Source organism: Microtus oregoni, unplaced genomic scaffold (assembly GCF_018167655.1).
Source record: "Microtus oregoni isolate MIOR12 unplaced genomic scaffold, Mior012 000001F_ref0000356, whole genome shotgun sequence".
Taxonomy (NCBI): Eukaryota; Metazoa; Chordata; class Mammalia; order Rodentia; family Cricetidae; genus Microtus; species Microtus oregoni.
The window spans coordinates 81,118,845-81,131,336 of record NW_024543060.1 but is presented as its reverse complement, the minus strand read 5'-3'; the positions used below and the strand labels follow the sequence as shown (position 1 = coordinate 81,131,336).

The 12,492-nt window shown below is 37.8% G+C and overlaps 1 protein-coding gene across 3 annotated transcripts in view; it reads left to right on the top strand.

Moving 5' to 3' along the window:
• Atp2b1 (ATPase plasma membrane Ca2+ transporting 1) overlaps positions 1-7,590 on the top strand; it is a 101,759-nt gene extending 94,169 nt beyond the window's left edge. The window contains exons 19-22 of one of the 3 annotated variants that reach the window (XM_041669416.1): positions 919-1,026; positions 2,723-2,905; positions 3,283-3,369; positions 5,980-7,590. In XM_041669416.1, coding sequence (XP_041525350.1) covers positions 919-1,026; positions 2,723-2,905; positions 3,283-3,369; positions 5,980-6,291 — 690 coding nt within the window. In that variant the 3' untranslated portion in view covers positions 6,292-7,590. Of the gene's footprint in view, positions 1-918; positions 1,027-2,722; positions 2,906-3,282; positions 3,435-5,979 lie in introns of all 3 variants that reach the window. The other 2 variants (XM_041669426.1, XM_041669423.1) reach the window with 2 other exon arrangements.
• The last annotated feature ends 4,902 nt before the right edge of the window (positions 7,591-12,492 follow it).

Below are 12,492 nucleotides of genomic sequence, written 5' to 3'. Positions count from 1 at the left end.
CCTCATTACACCAAAAAAGTCTTTCAATTAAAAAAAAACAAAGCTAGAAACATTGAACATTTTTCTATTCCCTGTTTTCTTGGTTTACAAAAGAAAAACTATTTCAGTTCATTTCTTTATGAAAATCCAGACCTGATTATGAAATAGCTCCAATATGGTTTATGATATAACCAATATATATAATATCAGTTATAATGCTAGCATCCTAGCAAATCAGTGATGACTCTATCTGGAAAAATAGACAAACATTCTTGACATTAAAAAGCAACGAAATTAACAAATAAATGCAAAGCATGAAATTTATAATGCTTCTTAAAGTATAAAAATGTAACAACTATTACGCACCAAAATTTCTTTTAATTTCAGTATTTCACAGCTACTTCCCTTATATCAGAGAGAGTTGTCAGACTCAGACAAAAGTGAATGTTTTGTTGACGCACTACTCCCAGGTGTACTGTTGTAGGACACTGCAGGTCAGGAAGGGATTGCGAGCACCGTAGTGTGAACTTTATGTACGGATGCCATTGGACTTCCCTCTCCCTGTTGAACAGACCAGAGAGATAGTGCACACTTCATAGCCTTGCCAGGTTGCTTTTCTTCTATTACAGAGCATACATACATAGTTGTCTTAACATCCAGATGTCAACGAGGAGTGGCTGCTGTGTAGAAGAGAAAAACAAGGTGGCATATTCTGTCCATATATGTCACTGTGACATGTGGTACTTCCCACAAAACATACTACCTTTCATGAAAGCATACCAAAAAATGTAGTTATTTGAGATTATAGGAAAGAACATACAGGTATTCTTTTGGTCATGTGATTTTAATAAATATAATATATATATATATTTAAATTTGGGAGCAGAGATTTTGTTTTAGTTGTCATTTAAATGAATTTACTTTTGATTATTTCTCCAGATAATAATTGTGCAGTTTGGTGGGAAACCATTCAGCTGCTCAGAACTTTCAATAGAACAGTGGCTGTGGTCAATATTCCTGGGAATGGGGACCTTACTCTGGGGCCAGGTAAAAATCTCACTGTTTTTGTTAAAACCTAAATTAATTCTTTTTTAATCTTTCAGCTATTTCTATTACTTATTCTAGTTACCACTTGAGTCACAGAAGGGAATTGTGAATTACATGGGATTTGTCCCTTTCCTCAGTAGCTGTTCTGAAGTGGTTCTTGTGCTCATTGGTCTTTCACTCGTTTCTATGTTTTAGAGCAAGTTGTTGGCAGTTGCAGACACGGCACATAGATGACTGGGTAGGATGGTAATGCCTGGGTCTTTTCCACCTGATTATGTATTTTCAGAATAAACATACTTCATTACTTTGGTATAGAATTTAATATTTTTAAAAGCCTGAGAGAAATTTTAAGTCTTACATAGTAAACAGTTTCTTAAAATCACGGGTGTCTGAAAAACAGAGCCACAAAATGGTTTTTTTAAGGCCTTGGAATCGTCTTTAACAGTTGTCTGTAAATTAAGATGCCAGAAAAGCATGATCCACCTCAACTGTACTGATCGCCGTTTTTCTTGCAGTTAGTTGCACACTTCTTCTCTTAAAGATGAGTGATGCTCACCTTCAGGCTGTTGTCACTAGTGTCAGACCAGCTGCTGGAGAGTCAGTGCTGGCATGTCTGCGAACACAGGGTGGTGTGTTCCCGTGTATGACGTGTGTGAGCTCATTCACTGTCGTTCTGCAGATCCAGCCAAACTCAGGTTTTATCTTTTTTCTTAGTTGTGTTCTTCTGGGTTCTAAGTTGCTTTTGTTACCTTAAAACTCTTTCTTGGTGATCCTTGTTGGTCCACATTTCTTTCTGATTATTTCAGTGTTCTCTGATAGGCAGAGCACAAGTCTACAACCTAAAAAATCTGCCTAATTTCAAGAAGAAAATCTCAGTGCTGCACACACACAGCCAGCAGCAGCAGACTTACGTTGATTTTGTCTGTTCATTTTAAGTGTGTGATTCTAAAAATAAAATAAACCCTGACTTAGTGCCTCAGAGACCTGGAATCTTAACCATTTCATGTGCAAATCACTTCACAAAGCTGATCCTGTTTTACCCCTGTGAACGTAGATGGCAGGAGTAGAAGTTCTCCGGGCTATTCTGGTCTGAAGGCAGCTTGCTTTCCCCTTGGTAAACTCTACTTCATAGGTATTACCTGTTAACACTCAAATGCTAATCTGTACTGTTGATGTTTCTGATAGTGTTCTTGTTTCTGGAGGCATTTATTGCTATGTATTGCTGTTACCAATCAGTGTTGACTCAATTTAGATAGCTAAATTTTATAAAAATAGTTAACTGTTTTTATGACCTTAAGGATTTTCTGAATTCTCATATTCTTTTACTTGTGAATTATTATAGTAATAATGGATTACAAGCTTGGTTTGTACCCAGTAAGACCACATGCCATGTCATCTTATTTGAAGTAAATGTAATTAATATGCGTTCAGGTGGAGACTGTATACATGTAGACACAGTAAAACATGGTTGTACAATTTAGCATCATGAACGTCTACATTAAAATATGAGAAATACCATCTTCACTTCTATTCAGAAAACATTTTGTTTTGTAAACTTGCCTTTTTTATAACTGAATAATTTTTGTTCTGAGAAAGTCACCAGCAAGACATTGCTTCATTGGTTAAAAAAAAAAAAAAAAGAAAGTGGATACTCCTGCAGTTTTTAATACCTTGAGTTCTTTCCCCTGTGTTATAGCTTATTTCAACAATTCCAACTAGCCGTTTAAAATTCCTAAAAGAAGCTGGTCATGGAACACAAAAGGAAGAAATACCCGAGGAGGAATTAGCAGAGGATGTTGAAGAGATTGATCATGCCGAAAGGGAATTACGGCGTGGCCAGATCTTGTGGTTTAGAGGTCTGAACAGAATCCAAACACAGGTATGGGTCTGGTAGAGAGGTAGGAAAGCAGAAGGGAGTAATGATTTTTATCTGGGGAGCAGTCCAGACCACCTGTGCTTTGTAACTGCCTTTCTAGCCTTCCCAACCTACACAATTTATTCTTTTGAAAAATACTACTGATGGCTGAACTGAGCGAAACTTTAACTGATTATGAAAGAATGTCTCTTATATGCCCCAAGCTTTTTTTCCCTAGCTTTTATTTTCCCCTTTCATCTCAAAATGCTACTCTTGCCTATTTATCTGCTCTGTAAAAGTGCCTTTTTCTTTACATTTTAAATGTTGGTAGATGGAACGGTCCTTTCTCTTGTTCTCTCTCTCTTGCTGAGCACGCTGTCACAATCTCTGATTCCTTGCAGATGGATGTAGTGAATGCTTTCCAGAGTGGAACTTCCATTCAGGGGGCTCTAAGGCGACAACCCTCCATCGCCAGCCAGCATCATGATGTAACAAATATTTCTACCCCTACACATGTAGTGTTTTCCTCTTCTACTGCTTCTACTACTGTGGGGTGTGAGTGTGTGTTCCTAAGTGCATGAAATTAACATTTCCTACTTCACACACCTAACGTTTCTCATTTTCTCCTTAATGTTTAAATTCATTGTTCAGGCTTTTCATAAAGCTTTCTTTTCGTAAAGTGGATTGAGACCTCAAGTGTTGCCATTGTTGTTGTTTGGTTTCTTAGAGGGTTGGATAAGAGGCGGAACAATTACAGCCAAAGATTAGACCTGAAATCTGGGAGCTTGTCTCTGTGCTAACTTATAATTCAGATGGGAAATAAAAATTGTAGATAAGCACTTACGAAACTACTATAAATTTTTGAGTATATGCCTTTAAGTATATGCATACTGCATGGTTCCCAGAAGCATGTGATTTGAGACTGAGCTAAGAGAACTGGAAAATTACATTTATAACGCTAAAGAATGAATTTGGCATTTCAGCTTTGATATTGTTCTGTTGAGAAGGTAACTTAGTAGCATGAAATGAAGTTCGTGTAAACAGCCAGTTGCTTGCTTTCCTGACTTGAGCTTTGTCTGCCTGTTCTGTGTGTTTTTATAAGAAGGGGCCCTTGAATAAGCTATGCTGTTTATATTGATTGATTTCTTGGGCTTTTCCCGTTTGTATGTACATCAGTTCAGCTGAAAAATGCATCATAGATACTATTCTTCTGCTACAAACAAAATTTTGGCCTGTCAAATTGAAAGAGAAGTGCATGAATAAAGCAGAATTATAAAGTAGCATAATAAAGTCACATGATGGTATGGGCAGGACACACTTGGTTCCATGTGTTGGCATGGCCCGGCTTCTCAGCATCAGGCTTCAAAGTTGTTGGAAACATAGACTGTCTGGGATCTGTCTTTTCCCAGGATCCCCAGTTTGTGCACGTTAGTGTCTGCGCGTCCTGGGTGATAGTGTATATGCTAATAGCGCAACAGCCCCGTGAGGTGTAGGGACCACACTGTTGAGAATTCCATTTGATTACAGTTCCTCATCATCTAGTCAGTGGAAAACTAAAACTCATTTTTATCTCTTTATTTTCTGTGTAAAGGCCCAAGTTAATTTAGATCAGTGGTTCTCAACCTTCCTAATGTTGTTACCCTTTAATACAGTTCCTCATATTGTGGTGATCCCCCAACCATAAAATTACTTTTTATTTCTACTTTATAACTGCAATTTTGCTACTGTTATGAATTGTGATGTAAATATCTGATATGCAGAGTATCTTATATGCAACACTGCCCCCCACCTCCAAAGATGTTGCAGCCCAAAGGTTGAGAACTGCTCATTTAGACTACTAACACAGCTTACAGATGGGGTTACTAAGTCCGGAGAGACAAACAGGAGGAAGGATAGGGTCACTTAAGGAACATATGACCCTAAACATACACTTTTAAAATATACAATAATATGCCTTAATAATTATTTTACTGTTGAGATAATTTTAGTGATGGCTGTTTTCTTCTCGAATGTTGGTGTCACTTAACTTCTTTTAACTTTATTAGTAAATGGTAACTTCATTCTTAAAATTACTAGAATTGACACAAAAGTGAACATTTTTATGTTATCAAAATCAAAATATATTTTAACTAATATAAGTGCTCAACTGAACAGATTTTTATCTCTAAAAAAATTTCTGAATGACACTTGTTTGTTGAACCGAATTGTCAGCACTACAATGTCCTTTAACCTAGTTCCTTGTATACAGCAGACACCCAAAAAGAAAGGTGAATTGCTAGTTCATGAGTCTAAATAGTTAATAGAAAACTTTGGAACTTTATGTCTCTCCCTTGGAGAATTTTTCAGAGTCCCAGAGATGGAGTGTGTGTGTGTGTGTGTGTGTGTGTGTGTGTGTGTGTGTGTTTGTAATCTGTTCTTTCTAGCAAACTCTAGTGATCAAGATATAATCTCTCATACAGAAATCCACTAACACTTATGTAGAAAAAAATGGCATATACTCGAATATTTATAGCTGTTTATAGTAGCATTTTATAGATACATATGTGGGTTTGTCTTTTTTCTTAACTTTTAATTAAAGAAGTAGTGGGGCAGGTGTGAGTTCATTGTGGCATTCAGCTTATATTTGCTTGGCTTTTTCATAGTTGGTGACACCCTGATTCCTAGCATGATAAATAGTAACCCTTTGTGCTTGACTTTGTTTAGCTTATTTGAGTTGTTTTGAGAAATACGTTCTTTTTGATTTAAAGATATTTCAACTAAGCTTGTGTATGGCTAAGTTCTCATTTTGTTTTTTTGTTTTTGTCGTCTTAGGGAAAAAACATCCTACACAATGGCTATTAAATTTTTAGCCAGTGACAATTAAGATTTTGTTAGTTTTCCTTTGAATGTATACCTTTTAGAGTATGTGGTTTTGTTGTTCTGTAGTGTCCTACTAAAATATTCATTTTTTTACAGTGTATTGCAAGTTCCACTGCATTACATGCAAATATGATTCACTCATACCTAGCTGTTTGTGGATTCAAACTCATAAGTGAACCATTGCTGTAGTAAAGCCACTGGTGTTCTGACATCTTTTCTGTGTTTTCTGCTGTTCACAGATTCGAGTGGTGAATGCATTTCGTAGTTCTTTATATGAAGGGTTAGAAAAGCCAGAATCAAGAAGTTCAATCCACAACTTTATGACACACCCTGAGTTTAGGATAGAAGATTCAGAGCCTCACATCCCCCTTATTGATGACACTGATGCTGAAGATGATGCTCCTACAAAACGCAACTCCAGCCCTCCACCCTCTCCTAACAAAAATAACAATGCTGTTGACAGCGGAATTCACCTTACAATAGAAATGAACAAGTCTGCTACCTCTTCATCCCCAGGAAGCCCACTACATAGTTTGGAAACGTCACTCTGATTGTAAGCTGAATGTTAACACACTAGCTGCATTGTAAAGAAACAAATTGAAACTGAGTCTTTTCACATATTGTGACGGACAAGATAGTAGTCTTGTCTTTGGACTTCAACAGAAGACACACTTGTACGAATGTAGATTTATTTTTTTAAAAAAAAAAAGCAAAGCTTTCTGCCGGACTGAGGGTGCTTTTTGGGGGGTGGGAGAAATGAACTGACAGATAAACAACGGCATAAGTGACCTGTGGATCATCATTGGTACCCAGAATGGTCCTGACGGTGTATTAGCAGAGCTGTGGTTTATCTCAGTGTCCTTGATGGGAGAGAGGGAGGAGTGAAGCTGGACGAGACAGAGAGCCCTGGATCATTGAATGAATACTTTAATTTCTGCTGTTGGCTGTTAATAATTTGGATTATTTATGTTTATAAATGATACAGATCTGTTTACAAGGTTTGTAGATACTTTTTTTGTTCTTCATAGATGGGAAGCTTCCTTATAACTAATGCAGAGAAAAATTAGTCCTTCAAATACTGCTGTATTTTCAGGAAATAAAAAAGGGGTGTTTCTATTGAAACTGTACTAAATTTTTGCCTACAATTTATCTTGTTAAATATTGTAGATAAATTGCTAATACTAATAGCCAAATAGATAACACTAATGCTTTGTTTAAAAAACAAAAAACAAAAAAAGAAAACAAAACAAGACAAAAAACAAAAAAAAACATGAGCAGTGGTGTTCTAATGAAGTTATGGCATCTGTCCTAATTAGTTTCTTAAATACATTTACTACTTAATGGTTTTGAAAGAACTGTTTAATTTTTAAATTTTTTGAAAACTTGCTAATAACCTTTTGTTCAGAATTTAGTAGATTGTTTATTGCAGGACATCAAATACACAATGAAAGATGCTTGAAATGCTTTTGTTATTTCAGGCAAATCAAATTAAACTATAAAACTACAAGAGAACCTTTAGTCCTTTTTATTTTTGTCTAAATATGTTAGTTCAGTGATGTCTTGGTGAACTGTGAGTGAACTATATTGATTTTTCTAATAACTCCTTAGAGACCTGCATACAGCATAGAGGGCTGTTGGCATTTTGAAAAAGGTTAATAGGTAGAAGCATACATGTTTTCCTTTTTGTTTTTGAAACTTGTTTGTAAACATAAACAAATATGCCCTTTTATTAACTAAATACACAGCGATGGTTTTAAGACAGCTCAGCTCCTATCCTTAGTTCTGCATAGGTGATGCACCGGTCTGTTCCCTTTCACCACAATTGGAATAAATTTCAAGCTGGCAACAGCCCCACGAAGTTCTGTTTGAATTCTTTACTGGTCACCTCATCGAGTCAGGGTGAGACAGCGCAGTTTGCAACCTAACATATTCTTCATAGAACTTAGTTTTATCTAAAATAGTATCACCATTTTATAAAGAGTAATGACCACCATTGTCTCTGATACATTTGTGTTTATTAAGTGGCCAAATAACAGATGAGATAAAAGGAGATAATACATGAAAACATGGGGTAAGCTTCTAAACATGATAGTTGTAGATTGATGATTAACCATGTGTTGAAATGCCCATCCCTGATCAACTGAATTTCTGGGCTCTCTGCTTCTTCCCTGTCTACCTTCTTCCTTTGTTTGCCCCTTGTCTTCACCCTTTAGAAACTGGTATTGTTTCAGGGCGCAGATTTCACCAGATAAACAATCCTCAGGCTGATAAAGTTTACGAGGACTACTACATCCAAGAATGCTGACCCAGCAGAGAAACATGGTTGACGGTGCTTGATTTTTTTTTTTTTTTTGGTGGGTGGGAGGAATCTTTTCTCTCCATCAGTTGCCTGCAGTAATCCTCTGCAAGTCTTAGAAACATTGGCTCTGTCGCATTTATCATTGTACATTTATTCATCAGGTGTTGTAGTTATTCATACTGTAAAAAGAGGTAGCATGATATATGCTGGGAAGCATATTTAGACCAGGAGTCCAGAATGGCCTCCTAGTCTTGATTTTGCCATTAATGTGCTGCATGATCTTGGGGAATTACTCACCCTGAAAGAGGGTGGGGGACTAGACTCCTCTTGAAGAACCCTTTCAACTCTAAAAATTGACCCTATCCACTGAAGAAGCCTGCAAGGCATAGGGAATAGAGAAAAGGGAAATGTTTTCAGTTTTCTTTTTTATTTTGGTTATGCTTAACTAGGAATGTAATTACCAAACGATCCAGACATGCATGTGCTTTGGAGGGTTTGTGTCAAGCTTTTCCGGTCTTCATTTTTCAACTCAAGGCAATGGCTTTTTACACCACCTCCAGTCCATAAACGGGTCTTACTTAGGGCATACATGAAGTAATAGCAAGACATTGAGACACTGTAATTTCTACCAGAAATTTCCAGAACATTATGTAAGTAAAGAAAAAGAAATACAAGCAAGCTGTTAAAGATCTTGGATCCCATTATATAGAGTGTATAGCAAAATCAACATCTGTAATTCACATTTTATCTTTTATCCTCTAACAGAAGAGAAAAAGAACTTGTTTAATTTTGCATCCCAAATGTTTTTAATCTTTGTATATTTTTTAAAAATCCTTTTCTCCTCATCATTGCCGTTTTTGTGGTTGTAAATAGATAGACTTGCCGCACTTTGAAGCCGAGTTACTCCTTGTCATCTTACAAAATATGTGATATGGTCATTTTCATAACAGATATCAGTTTTGAACCGAGAAATGGTGATTTGTTTATAAGAAAAAAAAAACCTGGCTTCCTTTCTGTGAAATTGCTCTTTGAAAATTTCATTTCCACGTGTAAGCCAACTGAGATACTACCATGATGGTGTTGATTTCCTTTGATGATGCTTACCATCTCTTTTAGCCACTGAGCCTTTTATTATTTGTCTATTTGTAAAGTTTATTTGTCTTAACTCATTTAATAAATATACTGTTTATCTGTTTCTGAATGGGGACTGAACTTTTTGAATAATGGAATGATTTGAACATCATATTTTGGCACTCCTTTTTTTCTACTTGAGATTTTTTTTTAATCTACATAGTGAAAATTCTACAATATACTTGGAATGTTAACGACCGATGCAGTGACTCAGTGTTCTCGTGTACGTGGTATCGCCTCTGGAAGTAAAATGTGTACAGTGCCCTCACTCCTGCCCACAGTGTCAGCGTTCAATGCAGCATCATCTCTGCAGTCCAGGGAGGACATTGTTTTGGTTTAGAACAAATTTGTGTTCCGTATTATTAAGAAAGCTCATTAAACAGTCCTGGCTTTTCAATAAGCTACCTTAACTCTGTGATGAAAAATTCATAACAGTGAAATTTGTACGAAATGATTTTTATATAAGTTATTACCATAAGTTCACAGGCAAATGGTGAACTAGTGAAGTAATTATGGATGCTGTATTTTGATAGAGATTATTAAATCATTAAATATAAGTAATACACAACATGAAAGATATTTTCCATCTTCTCAGATTGGGAAGCGTCAGAACTAAGTATTTAATTACGTTCTATTTATAAAGTGAAAGGGGAGTTTCTTTAGCCTTCATTTCTTAGTATTTTCCCCCAAAGCTTCAGAGAACTCGGGTTTCTTTCTTTCCCTTCCTTCCCTCCCTCCCTCCCTCCTTCCTTCCTTCCTATTTCTTTCTTTCTTTTTCAAGACAGGTTTTCTCTGTGTAGTCCTAGCTGTCCTGGAACTCACACCTTAGACCAGGCTGGCGAGATCCACCTGCCTCTGCCAGCAGCCGGCAGGAACTCAGTTTCGTATAGCTGTTTGTCTCTGCAAGCTGGGATGCTTTAGAGCTCTTCTGCCCCGACTGCATAGCAACCTTCGCCTCTTTCCATTCTTACGCATGGATAAGTCTGTTTGTGCAGGTAGACTGCACCCATCCAGAGTCAACAAGGAAATTACCTTCATCCAAATCATTTATTTTTCAACAGATTAGCAGCTTTTCCCTGTAAGCTCTCAGTCTGTTTACTATATGCTTTTACAATGAGAATTACTTATTTTCCATTTTCCATATTTGTATAAAAAACTTATAATCAAATATTGTGCACGCAGGCTGGTTTAATCTGTTTTCTCTAAGTTCAAATGGTCATTATCGAACAGAACATTAATGGCTCCGGAATGGGGGCGTAAAGCTAATGTGTGTTTACACAGTGTCGGTGCCTGGCACAGTTTCCTTTACGGCACTGCCCTGTGAATACTACTTAAGTCATTAACGTGCACATCTGGGTTTGGGGTCAGCTTAGGACAAAGCTGCTTGTTGACATCAAGGCTTAAAGGTCATGCTTCCATATTACCAATAGTTATTGACTCATAAGTTAGTAAAAATGCAGCATTCCAATATGCCAAGCATTTTGTGTGGGTTATGGAAATGATAACCCTGTGAATTCTCATTGTACACATAGAAAAACTGAGGCTTGGGAAGTTTCGATCTCGTGCTTTGGATCATGTGGTAGAACTAGGATTCACACTAGAGACAACTTTAGAGAACCCCAGCCAGAATCAGTATCAGGGAAACTATGCTTCAGTCTTCAGCTGCCTTCACTGATGCTCCCAAGATCCCTCCCTAGACAAGACTCAAAGGCTGAGGCAGGGAGTCACTGCTTAGGATGTAAGTAACCTAGACTTTCCTCACAGGCTGTCCCTAGCTAAAGGGTCAGGGAAGACAAGACAATGGTGTTCACACCATACTCAGGTTAGGATTTTTAAGGTAGGTGTTCTATAAGTTTCATAGAGAGCCTTCACAGGCCACCACTCACACTAATGTGGGGTGAAATCTGTCACATTAATGAGATAAACGCACTTTTCTCTGAAGTTCATAAACTTGGGGTGGTTTGTTGGCAGAGAAACTAGACCTACAGTCTAGAAGGCTCTGCTCTGCTTTCACGCTGTTCACGCTTCTGTTGCCCTGTCTTACGTACTCTGAAAATCTCCCAACTCTATTTGATCCCATCCACCCCTCATCCTCCCTGAGTTATTGTGTGCTTCAATGGTATTTTCCTTGTTGAAATTCTTACTGCTTCAATATTTCTCCAAGGGAAGTGACACTGTTGCACATTAGATTCTTTCGATACGAGTTTAAGTAAATGGCAGTCCTTTTTGACTGCCGTCTTGGTTCCATCTGTGCTGATGCAGTCTGTCAGTACTCCATCCCTTTGCTTTATAAAAATGAGAAGCTGCTTGCTGGCGTCCGTGGTCATCGAGATACCTTCGTGAAGATGAAGTATGTGAAGAGGTTTTTTTGTTGTTTTGTTTTAAATAAGACTGCTTTTCAAATCACCAGCCGTTGGGCATATCTTAATGAATAGCTAGAGGGTGAAGACATTGAAGGGGGGGCACTAAGATCTGGAGAATATGGCATTCAAAATTCAAGTTAAGATCCTTTTCATCATAAGCCTGCTCCGAGGTGAATTCAAAGTGTGTCGGAGGGTCTTTCATGTTTCATCTTTCTGCTGTCGCCTTGGGGATACAACTTCGCTCCTGTGAGGGCAGGGGCCTTCAGACAGCACAACCACTCCAATTCTGAGGAGTCCGATCCTGCCATCATCTCCGATCACTGCCTGGGAATTAGTCCCTGCCTGCCTTCCTGTTAAATTAGCTATCTGCTTGATGTTTTGTTGTCCATAATCTCCTGATCTCCAGGCATTTGACAACCCCCATGAGAAAGAATTCATACCTTTTTGTCTCTAACCTAAATCAGATCATATGGGGAGGGGGTCACAGAGGTCATCACAGATGAGTAACAGTGGAGCAAAGACAAAAAGGGAGAGCCACCTACTACATTTAGCAGGAAGAGCCTTCCAGAGTCTCTAGTAGCTTGGTGCTTGTCAAGTTAGAGGACCAAAATGATGTGGTCAGTGTAGCTGGAACGGGTGGGCCAGTGGGAGAGTGTTTTTGAAACTTAGGTAGTAGGGGACCACTTAACTTGCCTTTAGTATTAACAAGCTTGTTGAGAACTTTGGCTCTCTGTCTGAGAGAAACCAGAAGGCACTGGGCAGAGGAGAAGCATGCTGGATTTGGAAGGATCATGACTGTTGATGGATGTCGTTGGATGCTCAGAAACTAGTTAGAAGATTACCGTAACAGATCTGCTCTTCCAGTTTGGTGCTCTCTACCTCCTTACAGCTGCATATGTCTGTATCTGGGCTAATTTACATTTGTCCTGCCCAAGACTGGTACCATATTTTTTTTTCAA